The sequence below is a fragment of the Apus apus genome, chromosome 5 (genome assembly GCF_020740795.1).
Source record: "Apus apus isolate bApuApu2 chromosome 5, bApuApu2.pri.cur, whole genome shotgun sequence".
Classification (NCBI taxonomy): Eukaryota; Metazoa; Chordata; class Aves; order Apodiformes; family Apodidae; genus Apus; species Apus apus.
This window is the reverse complement of record NC_067286.1, coordinates 53,743,220-53,756,223: the sequence shown is the minus strand read 5'-3', so window position 1 is coordinate 53,756,223 and position 13,004 is coordinate 53,743,220. Positions and strand designations below refer to the sequence as shown.

General features: G+C 37.9%; 1 protein-coding gene across 1 annotated transcript in view; it reads right to left on the bottom strand.

Moving 5' to 3' along the window:
• WDR25 (WD repeat domain 25) overlaps window positions 1–12,729 on the bottom strand; it is a 63,824-nt gene extending 51,095 nt beyond the window's left edge. The window contains exons 1-2 of the mRNA XM_051622095.1: window positions 12,671–12,729; window positions 9,367–10,142 (exon numbers count right to left, since the gene is read on the bottom strand). Of these exons, the coding sequence (XP_051478055.1) occupies window positions 9,367–10,083 (717 nt within the window). The 5' untranslated portion in view covers window positions 10,084–10,142; window positions 12,671–12,729. The remainder of the gene's footprint in view (window positions 1–9,366; window positions 10,143–12,670) is intronic.
• Window positions 12,730–13,004: the final 275 nt, after the last annotated feature.

Genomic DNA, 13,004 nt, shown 5'->3' with positions numbered 1-13,004 from the left:
AAAAGCCACAAACGAAAAATCCTAGGCTATGGAAATGTAGATGCAATCCTAAAGCCATTGATATCAACAGAACTAGGCATTTAATTATGAAAATAAACAATTATGTCAAGCAGCTACGTGTTTTACTGGCAATGAGGGCATTCATCTAGTTCACTAGTACAATTTCAATACAAGCAAGACTAAGATTGAAGTATCTAAATAATTTTAATTTCTTTGGCATTGTTAACATAGTGCTAGCTTTAACACACCTGCCAAGCTTTAACATGTTTATAATGACCAGGTCATCCCTAACCACCTGCATCCTTGTCAGCCATCCTTTCCACAGAGAATCAGCTGTGTCCATTCCTCAGTATATAACAATATACAATTCCAGACACTAATCACAGTGTTTGGAATGAGAAAAATTATTTTAATGAGGACATTATAATCTGGAGGAAGACAAGAAGATAGGAGAACAGGCTAAATTCGAAAGTCTGACTTCAGAAAGCGAGGTGTCACACAGTTGGCACATGAACAACATACAAGTATGTGCAGTCTTTACTGTCTGTCACACCCAATATCTTTAATCCATTAACCAAATGAAACATTTGAGAAAGGTGAAATTTTTTATAACTACGTTCCTAGATGTGTCCTAGAAGAAAATCAGCAGTTTCATTTAAATTTAAAAATAAATAAATTAATTACATGTGCCTCCACAGGCACATTGACAGTAAAGCTCAGTAATAATACCCTAACCACCCAGTCAGCCAGCACGTACGTACTGGCAGACAAATTAAATACAGTTCCACACTAGCCACAAAATGCTTGCTCTTTGAAGAGGGTGGATCACTGCAATGAAACATGATTTGTATGATAAAGAACAGTAAGTTATTAGTTCCATTGTAGTGATGCAACTTCTCTAAAGAACAATTGGGTTTGTAATGTTTTTTTCCCCTTTAGTCTAAGGGAAATCCATAACTAGCAGTTGTCTCTCTTTGCATCATAAGTATACAGCAAAATATCATTAAAGTTATTTTGATCAGGCTTCACCTAAAGACCAAGAGTTAACGATCTTTGCTACATTCCCTTATACTATGACCTGAAAGATGTAGATATTTCACACATGCTAAAAATAAAATGTGCTTGAAAAAAGCAGGGATATAAACAAACTTAAAAGAATAGAAACTACAGGCAAATTGTTTCTGCTCTTGATGCTGGATAAATCCTACACAAGTAATCAGTCTATAGAACCTGAAAAGTAGAGCAAAGCTCCTCAAAAATTTGTTTCCTTGACAACATTGACAGACCAAGAGAGGTAAGGAATCAAAGTCATAAGATGCCTCATAGCTTTGTTAGCAGATTTATTTTTTTAAAATATATATAGCAGTATATGCAATGCCTCAATAAAGCTAGACTTCTGGAAAAGAAGCAAAGTTAGACTGGTGTTATTTATATTTTTAAACAGCAAAGATGTCAGAATTTCTCAACTGATTAAAAAAAAAAAAAGATACTTCTATAAAATATTTCCATCACTTAAGAACTTGAAACTTCTCTAACCCATTTTTTTCAAAGCACCAAAATCTTGACTTTTTCACCAGCAATTTTACTGAAGCACCCAGGAGGGGTATAACACCACCATACATTTCTCCCAATTGATGTGACATTCTGATGTTACACTGCACAGCAGTTGCCCACAGAGACCCTATGCAGAACTGGATAGCCTAATTTATGGTATTATCAGTTAAGCTTCATAGAGACACCAGCTCACTGACATCTCCAGCCCTGATTTTTAGTTCCCTAGTAGGCTGGCTATACTGGGAGGGACAAGCTTGCTTATTTCTCTGCTACAGGCTACCCTTTCTTCTACATCATTGTTAAGGATAATCTCCATCTTTTTGGATTTCCACAGAAAGGCTTGTTAATAACACTGTCACAACAGGCACGTCCCCCATGCATCTCACCTGTGGCCACTATGTACGTCTTGGTCAACATCAATCAAAATTCATAGAGGTCTCAGTATTTTTTCCCTGAAAACTTTACCAAACTAAGGAGCTGAATAAAAGGGAAAGACATTGCAGAAGCCCTGAAGGAGAGAGAAATTGAAATGTATCTACAGCCAGCCTCAAGATACAGCCAGGCTCATTAACTCTACTGCTCTTGGAAGAACTTTATTTTCTGAATTCTTCTTTAAATAACTCCCAATTTTGGTGGGAAACACCAAGCATATTAGCTGTGTCATGAAATACCCATCTCCTGCTCTTCTCCCTCACAGGAACATCCTCTAACATGGCCACAGACCAGCCAAAAATGCTTTGCAAGACCACTTAGGGAACTGCTCTAGTATTCTTCAAGGAAACTGTAATTCAGGAGACATGTCAAACCATAAAGAAAAACTAATGCTCTTACAGAACTGAAAACCTAACCCAGAAGCTCAGAGGCTTAATGCACTTTTTCCTTCTTCTTTTTTTGAATGTCAGTTTTCACATACGTGTTAAGATAAATTCTAATCCAAAGCAACACTGAATTTAGTTCTTGTTAGTGAAGAAGGAAAGAAAACAATGGCCTTTCAAACAGCATAGAGATCAGGACGGTGCTATTTATACTGAAAGAAACATACTCCTTTGAAAAATTTCTTTGAGGCACAAGAGTGTGTCAACTACTAAGAACATAACAAAAACTATACAAGTCATCTTCAGCTGTGGATGCTAAGAAAGTGAACAAAGGCTTTACAACAATTTCTGTTTCCTTGACAACAGAATTGCTGGAAACAAGAAAATAATTTTAAAAATACATCTTTATGTAACAGTGATCTATAAATGTATCTAGGTATTAACATACGAATGTGGAACAGCCCTTACCCACACATACCTTTGGGATGGAAAGTCCACCACCTTCATGAACTGTTCTTATTCATGCTGACACATATTAATGGCCTTTGCGGAACAACTGTGTGAGAGCTAGGAATTACATCCTGACAGGTATTGTCATCTAGGCATAAGGACAGTTAGAAGCTTTCATTGATGATCAAGAACATGACTTTCTGCATGATACTCCTTTCTTACAAAGTAAGCATTATGGACAATACTTCTCATTCAAGTGTATGAAATAATTTTATTAGAAAAAGACCAAGGTATACCATGAAGCCCTTTCAGCACCCAGGAACCTGGTATTACTACGCATGTATCTATCATATAGTAAGTGTACTTCCATCTTAATAATCAGCAAGCTTAAAGGCCTTGGAAAATATATATATATATTTCTAAATAGACAAGGGAGGAAGATCAGAATGAGGCATCATAAAGTCAGCTTTGGTACTTCAGAATAGCCTATTTATTAGCCTCTTCAACATGAAAACAACCATCTTTTTTCCACTCATCTAAGCACACAGCACACAATTTCCAGAACATGAGGGTTTCCTTACCATTTCCAAGACACTGAGGAGAACTTCTTGTTACTTTTTTAAATACAGTATTATAAGTGCACTAACATGAAAAAGGTCCTTTTCAAAAAAACATTTCCATTAAAGTGGAATATATGTTTTAAATAGGATGAGTCCGCAAATTCTCATTGGCTACAGTCACAGAGCATTGTCACAATTGGATTTTTTAAATGAACCTAAGAATTGTAATACTTGTGGTACCAGCTTAGTGAACAGTCTGAATCTAGCCTAGCAGTGACAGGGTTATCACCATCTGACAGCCACACAGGAGTTTACAGGAAATATGCTTGCAGCTTAAACTCCTTCCTTCACAAACAGATGTGCATGTGCCCGAACAAGAAATGCTGCCCACTTCAAGTGAATTGACTGCAGAATGGCTGAAAACAGAAATTGTAGTTTGCTACTCTGAGACAAGGTAATGGCAGTATCTAGAAAATCTGTACTGCCACCATCAGTGCTACATACATTACCTGGATTAATGGATGCCTTCATTTTCTGCTGCTTTCTATCCAATACAACAGGATCGCAAGTAACAAGCTCCTGGAATATACTACTATGCTATCTTTCTCCTAACAAACACACAACCAAAAAAGCATAAAAGGCTTGAAAATATGAATAGAAGTAGTATTTCTTGTAGTACTTGATACACTCCAGGAAACAAAATCTGCACATTAAATTTGATCGTTATGAGTAATATACCACTCTAAATCTAATTATTACAAGAAAGTCTCATAAGATTGGAGAAGTGTCTGGAATATCTCTCTTGAGGTAACAAGTTACAAAGAAAAACGACTTTGGAGCTCAGAAATCCCAACTTGAAAACAAGCAGAGACCTGAAGAGTACTTAAAGGCATGATAAACCTTTGACTTATTTTTCTCTATGCATCTACTTACAAACCCTACTAGAGACTGACCACTGGGCTAGAAAGAGCCTTGGTTTGAACCGGAATGGTTGGTTTTGTGTTCTTAACCATAAGGAACAGGGAACACCTCTGTTCAACTGGCTGACATCATTAAACTCATTTCTAAAACTTTTACTTTCCTTGTAGATTCAGCTGTGACTAAGTGGAGATCAACTTCAACTACACAAGTAGGGAGCAAAATGCAGAAGAAAAACTTTGAACAATGTGTTATAAGTCATCTCATCAAAGTGCTATTAATACACATTTTGCATACTGAAGAGTCACAATACCTTCTTTCCTCATCAGTGGAGGGTGAAAGTGCTGAAAATGAAAAAATGCCTCCTGTGATGCTCTAAATAGAAAACCAGGAACACAGAATTAAAATTTTATAGATTATTATGTAAAGGTGTTACCTTCAGTTAATCTTAAGACAAAATAGGAAATACAGAATAATGGTTGAAATTGTGAACAACTGCTAGAAAGCTAAGTGCAGCATAAACAAGTAGTGAAAATGTTTACATCTCTGTGGCCCTACGCAATGGTAAGGTCTTCCAAATAAATTACGGTAACAATCTGAATGCAGTTGTAGGGGTTTGTGCAATTGGTAAACATGACATTCAAGAAATAACATTTTATCTACCCTGCAGGAGCTGTACTTAATGGTAACCTGTGATTTTGGATTCTATATTTGGGGTTCTAAACCAGAAATACTTAAACAAGGTCTGATGCTCAGAAAGTGTTGAATATCCACACTATGGAAACTAGGCACCTTTAATAATGGCACTAAGTATTAAAAATTATGCAAAAAATTAGACAACATATTAAAATCAAACACTTTTTCAGTGTTTAGGTAGGCAAAAGCAAAAATGGCAGTAGTAGCCTAAATTCAATTTATAGCAGCTATTCAAACAGAAGATAAAGAAGTGCTCCTCAAAGAAAACAAATTTAATCAGTTCAGACAATGATCTTTCACAACCATTAAAATACATATTTAAAATAGAAATATAAGCCACTGATAATAGTTAGAATTTAACTGTGAAGAAGAGCACTGCCACAGTGAGAGCTCCCAAAAGTACTTTCTCTAACTTGAATCAGGTTTCCTGCCCTTTCCTCCAGCTACCCAGGCTGGAGTTACTATCAGCTTACCCTTCCAAAGGGGAACCTCAAATCCTATGAAATTACAGGGTAAAAGACCTGCCAAAGCCTAAAACTAAGATTACTTTTTTTTCCCATTCCTTACAAATTTAAACCTTAGCATGAAATATTCTTCTATATAATGCTCCAGATTTTAATAATCGCGGATAATTAATCTGCAGTATGTATCACTCCCCACATGAGGTTCTATCTTACTTTAAGGTCTCTATAAAGTTTCCTTACACAACTTGCAAAGCATGTATAAACTGCTGGGTTTTCATACACACAATACGGAGGCAAACACTAAAGCCTTCCCGTTTTCAGAGGCACAGTTCAGTTATCATCCCTTTCTCAGATGCTGAGGAGCCCCATCTGCTGCCAGAAGTGCTGCTGTAGAGAATTACACCCCTGAGCTGAAAACATTTTTTTCAGCTGTACCACTTGATAACTTGTTTAAAAAAAAAAAAAAAAAAAAAAGCAACCGTAACAAAAAAAATAAGAATACACTTATTGTAAAATATAAAACCCTCTGAAAAAGGACATTCCTTCCTAAATATACAAGACACTTATACAAACTTTTTCAGGTGATCTTTCCTGACACTAGCATGTTCTTCAGTCAACACAAACTGAACATATCAACTCCCTTTTTGAAAACATTTATCATGACTTACATGGATTCATAACTAAGATGGGTAAGTGCACACTGGTTAATCTGTGAGAAGATAAAAGGAAGACTATTATTTTCCCAATTTAAAAAGGATACGTACACACACTCAAAAAGTAAGAAACCATATAATCAGTATCATATATAAATTTTAGATATATCCCTGTGTGATATGGACAATTATGCAGGTGTGAATAAAGAAGTTAAGATCACTAAATAAAGATAACAAAACCAAATATTATTTCCTTCTCCATGCAAGAAAAAATAATAAATAAATCATTTTCCAGAAATGGAAATTCTTAGTTTGAAATGAAAAATCTAAAAAGGAAAATATTTTTAGTGCATAGGATCAGAAAAAAGATGCAAAACTGTTTGGCTAAATACTTAAAAAATTGCATACAACTACAGATCTTTTGATTTAAACACAACTTAACCATCACAGTCAGTCAGATTTGCTTAGACAGAATTCTCAAGTCTGAGAAATCTCCACTAATATAGGGCTATTCAACATATAAATGTCTTAATGCACAGGCTGAATGTAAACACTGAATCCAAGACACTTACACATAAAAATATTCAGGTGGTTACTCACATTACTAACAAGGTACAGATTTTTGAGGCTCTGAATTGCCTACTCTCTCTCATCATGCAGGGGTTTTAGGCTTCTAACTGTGCTTTGAATTTTATCCGAATCATATGTTCAAAGTAAGTAGTGCAAACATCCTTAGTGTCTACGTATTGCCATTAAAGGGAAAGAGGACATGCTTCCACTGCCTGGATTTAAACTAGAAATTCCAAGCAGGTGACTTTTGGGGGAAAAAAAAAAAAAAAAAAAAAAAAGGTAAGCTGAGGAAAGATACAGAATCAGAAAAAAAATAGTACATCTGCATTTGCAATTGATTGTTTTATGCTTGCAGAAATTGAGAACATTAGGCAGCAGTAGACAGCCAAAAAATCCCCAGACGATAAACTGCTGTCATAGTCATTAGAAATGTATCACCCAAGAAAGTTTGTGCAATTAGTTTCCTAACATCAAGTCAATACTTAATGTAACCGTGCCCTCTGCTGGCCTGAAAGGTACTTATTATACAGGTGCAAAAGGTAAAGATGCTGCTGCTTGTACCATTACAGCCTTTGACTTCTGTGGTTTAAGGTACTTTGTTACAGTTATTACTTCATTAACGTTTTACACTCATGCTCTGAAGTGTTACCAATATTAACATAATCTACTTATACAGAATTTCCATGGTTTGGGGCACCTAAAACAATTTGATTTTTTCAAAAACACATTTTCCTGTTTGGAAGATTGCTTCCAATCAGGAGTCGTAACACCACTTTAGAAGATGATCTCTCTGTCTGCTTAGAAGACAAAACAGGCTATCATTTGCAGTCTTTAAGAATTTTATATTCTAGTAACAACTCTCATTTTAGACTGCTTTACCAAATCTAACACACCTGTGATTTCACTCATAGTAAAAGAGGCTCTGGGATAGGTACATGGTGTGATAGTTTAAGACAAAAAGTCAAATTCAGACATACTGGAGTCAGAGGTGCATGTAGTTTTGTACGACCCAGTTTGAAATTGCTGCTTATCAAAAACATCCATCAGCACTTTTTGCATTTCTTAGGTCTTTTCCTTCTAAGCCTGTTCTTCAAGCAGCAGCCAAGATTTAACTTATTCAAGATATTAAAGAACACTTGGAAAGAAAAACAAAGGCACTTTTCCCTTCTATTTAATCTTTATGACAAAGATATAAAAAGCATCTTGGGACAGAAGATGAAGGAGGAATTCCCTATAGCTAAGAGTATTCACTTTCATGATGTGATAGGTTATGCTGACTTCAGAACCAGTGAAGTTATTATAAAAGATAAGAAACTGAGAGGAGAAATTTTATTCATGCTGTAGATGTAGGGTTTTCTCTGCTGTGAGCATCAGTGATTTCACAGACATTAAGGAGAAAAAAAAGCAAAAACTCTCTCCAAGATTTGAGAACACCACTGCTTCAAAGATACAAAGTCAGCACCTATTTCACAGGGCCCCATGGCACAACTGGGGAAAGAGGAAAGGAAAGAAAAAAAAAAACTTATATGGTAAGAAAAATCTCGCAAAAGCCAAAGTAAATGAAACTCAATTCTCCACTACAAATTAAATAGCAGAAAGCTTAATAAATAAAGAAATTTTAATTTTAATGAGATCATTTACAAATATTTTTTCCTACATTAAATCAGAATGCAAATTCAGTTTTAAAGTTCCCTCCCCTCTTTTGGTTTTAGAAATATGCTGATACAAAGTGTGTTGTTCTTGCCTCTTTGCTTAGTAAGATTTACTTAAAGCTCTAAACTTCAGAATCAAGTTTTAAAATAATTGTACCTGCTATGTTAAATACAATAAAGTATGCCTCCCACCAAAAAATACACTTTCTGCACATTCTTATAAAAACTATGTTCTTGTGTAAACCCACTTTGCAAGACTATTATTTGAAACCAGAGGCAGCATTAGCCCTGTGTCTGGGAAAGCATACACATAAAATATTTTTTATCACTCATTGTTAAAATAGAAGTAAGACTCATTGGACTGATTAAATTAACAAAGAAAGAAATTAAGCCAAATTCAGTAAAAAGCTAGAAGGGAAATACACTTTTAAGTAACGAGCAATTAAGCCTCAAAACAAAATTATAGTAGGAAGACTTCTTAGATCACAACAGGACACTTTTCTGGGATGCAAGACCCACAACACTAGTTCAGATGAAAAAAACATCCCACCTGACTTACTTCCTCCAGCTGCAGTCACTTTAGTTCTGTCAGAAAGGTAAAGTTCCTCAAAATAGTATTGCAGGGTTGGCTGTTTAATGACTTCAATGACTTAAGGGTGAACTTGTGTCCAGACCACAGTGCTTATGGCCACTGTGTTATTAAAAAGTAGTAAATAATGAAAACCTAGTATTGATACAGATTATGAGAAACGACCTAGCAGAAATCTAACTCCTTAAGATCTAAAACACCGAGATCTCTAAAACAAGCAAAAAAATCCCACATTCCAAAAAAATGGAATTGATTATAGGTGCAGTGAAGGATTGGGCTACAAGTTCATAATAGGGTCACATACTGTAAAGCATCTTCTCAAATTTTGAACACTTTAGAAATGTTAAATACACACAAGCAAGGATGTTATTCCTGGAAGAAGCTGATTCAATATAATATTGTTAAGTTGGATGATTCGGCCACAAAGCATCTTGTTTCACATTACCTTGATTGTTTTATCCATAGAAGCTGAGAGAAGCATGTGACTTTGTTCTCGTACAGGAGACCACTGGATTTCATTAACAGGGCCACTGTGCTTAGACATGCAAAATATTAAGCTTCTAGGGACTTCAGTTAATTTATATTTGGATCCCAAATATGGCTTAATTAATTCAGAGGTCTTTCTCAAAGTCTTCTCTCCTGATATGCCTAGCTTAACATCACAGTCTGAGCTCTCTCTCTCCTCAGATTCTTTTTTTTCAGGCACACTGGAATTTTCTTGACGTAATCTTTTAGGGATATATGGTCTAATTCCTTTTATGGCAGTAGCACTGTCTTTATGTATTCTCTTCTGGGAAACAATGTTTTCAGAGCTTGCTGAAGAGCCTGATGCATGTTGATAGTTTTTGTAGGACACACATAATGCAGTATGGCCACTGTATGGTCTCCTAAAATAAGGAGATGTCAAATCAGTGTTGTTATTCTGCGTATAATGCTCAGGGAGATCTTCACAAACAGGGCTGGTGCCAGAACTGTCAGTGTTCTCAGCAGGCCGCATTTCATATGTAGATTTTGTACCCCAACTACTAGGTGCAAAGTACTGAACACAATTCACAGAAGAACTTGGAAAGTTTGTTTGTCTGCTAGAAGTACTGGGGACTTCAGTCTTCTCAGTTTCTGCCTCAGAGTCTGAATCATCATAAGCAACCAGTGACGAACTCATTATGGCTAGACACAGCAGACTCCAGAAATTTCAGAGCTGGAATCCTCCAAAATGATGATCTACAACAAAGAATTGATTATTCAGAGCACAATTTATTACAGTCTACAATTTGAGTAACTTACAGATAGAAATATGTTTGGTTTTTTTTAATCCATAACTTTTAGTCCTGTTTATTAATGGAATTTATTCTTCCATTAGAACACATCTGTACACTCAATTATGCAATGCCATTTGCCTCCAAGCATTTTGCATACATTTTTAATTCACCACAGAGATGTATTTGCATACCACAGAACAATGAAAATGAGCTTGAAAAGGAAAACAAACTTGCAACATAAGAACTGCAAATAACTTTAACCTTACTTGCAGTAGCCTTATTAAGACTACTGTAAGTAAGTAACCTTACTTACCACACCAGAGGGCAATTAATTATGCAGAGTCTTGGTATTTCTTTTTACAAGATTATAAATACTAGAATTATTTTGGAGTCAGTCTAACAATATCTATTTCTTAACAGTAGAGATTACTTGAAAGAAGAATGGAGGGGTTCAACTAGGCACTAAAAAAAGTAAATAGATTTTTTACTAAGTCTTTAAGTTGAGACGATTTTCCAACTATATCCACAGAGTAGGTTCCACAAAGCCTTAGTTTTACAGAATAGGCTCATGCCAGATCCTACACTGAAATCACTATTTACATTTACTGCCAGAAAAAGAAGAGCAGAGATGCCCTGTTTACTGTGAAATAAACTTTTTCAAAGTGTCTGTGAGAAAGAAATCTCATGCTGAGACTGTGTATGTAACATGTCAAATAACTCACCACCATAACAACCCTACAAAGCTTTTCTCAAAAACGTGGACAGAGCATGTGGAGTACAGGGTCGACAACATTCAAACAATTGAAGTGTCTGCAAAAATAATCTTTCAACCTCTGCTGCTTGTACTCAGAAAGTCCTGCTATCCTTCAATTGCTAAGATTGTTTAAATTGGGCATTTCATTGTTTTGCGTTCTTGACCAGCTGTTAGCACTCATCATGCTAAAGTGATTTAACCCACAACACTTTCAGATGAGCTGCTGAAATTCTTGGTTTAGATCCGTGAAGAAACTGCCCTCAAAAGGATCTTGATTAAAATGAGAATGCTGTATGAAAGTCAGTATCTATATCAGCATTTGCAGAACTGATGCCACAAACGTAGGTCCTAAAGATGCTAATACAGGAGTCGTAGAACTTGTCAGGATTACACATTTAACTGCAGAAGTAGATACATCTAATTAAAACAAGCATGTTTTGTTTAACCTTGAGAAGTGTTACATGAGAGGCTGTGGTCTGTGTTCCCTAATGAAATTTTCAAGCACAGATCCAGAAGACAGGTTCCTAGTAAGATACACATATTTGTCATCACAAATCCTTTCTAATACAAGCGATCAGGACCTTTAATGGGATCACGGCGACTAACTTTTTAGCACATAAAAGCACCAATATCTCCCTCTAGAGGACACTTTGTTATCTGAAGTTTACGACAGCTATAAGTGACAACTAAGAGTAAAAAAAAAATTTTTTTTTTAACAATACAGCTTCATTTATTAAAACAGGATTTCACTTAAACAGTCTCACAAAAGAGTAAGTAGTGTTTCAGGAAAAGTTAGCAATTCAATTCAAAAGGAGTAAACAGAATTTTTTAGCAGAAAACTGAAACCCCTTATCAAATAAACTGTAACTTTGAAGGACTGCATTTCAATTAACTGCAACAAGGGGTTACTACTTGTATTGCTGTGCTGAAAACGGACTTTCAAAGTTACTTCACTTCATTTTAACACACACACACACACAAAAAAAATTAAGCAGACATTCAGAGGTAAGTGCAAGACGATGCCTTGCACATAGCGAGTTAAAGAAGTTTCCTATGGGGTATTGGAAAGAAACTGTCCCATTACATTGGGTCAGTATAAATGCACCTCGTCACACTCGTCACCCATAAGCCCTAGTGCTTTTGTAGAAGCAAAGCTTCTCTGTCACCTTCAGACCTCCCGTTCAACTCCTGTTTTTAACGAACCACCCCGGAGTTTCTTATGCTGCCGTGACTACAGGAAAACAGGGAGGGAAGAGCCACAGCACGCTTCACCAGAAACACGCTGCATCTGGATTGCGGATTTATTAACGACACGATTTACAAGGTGCTGAGCTAACAGGGATGTTGATGCGGGTGGGATTTTTCACAGGACCGGTTCAGCCGAACGCACTGAACCAAGAGCGTTCCGTGTGGCGCGGTCACGCCAAGCGACCGTAAATGTCACCACGGGAACGGCACCAAAGCTAAAAGCTGGACCCCCGCGCCCCGGCACGGACAGACGAGGGACGCGGCCGCCTCCGCGGGGGCCTTCCCGCTCCCCCTGCCCCGCAGCCTCGCCGGGGTGGGACCAGCCCGCCGCCGGAGCGGCCCTCCCCAGCCCCCACCGCAGCAGCCCGCACTCTGCCCCCGCAGCAGGTCATTCGTGGGGCCGTCATTCGTGGGGCCATCTCCCGCCGGGCACCGCCGCCGTTACCGCTCTTGCCCCACAGAGCGTCGCTACCCCCGTCCCGCGGTACCTGCTCCGTCCCGCCGGTACCTGCCCCGCACCGCCGGTACCGGCAGCGCATCCCGGAACTCACCAGCCGGCCCGTCGCAGCTCCTTCTCCAAAAGCGCGCCGGCTGGAAACAAGGCTCCCGGCTCAAGTGGGCCCGAAACTCGCAGCCCTTCCGCGAGGGTCAGGTGTTGGTGAGGGCAAGAGGCAGGCGGCGGCTGTCTGGGCGCGCAGTGGGCTTCTCTCTGCAGGCGGCCCAAGGGGGCACTTCCTTGGCCTGGCGGTTGTCAGGGAAGGGAGGGAGAGCCGTGGGAAGCAATGGTTCCGGAGGCGCGCGTTTCCCAGCCGGGAGGCGTGG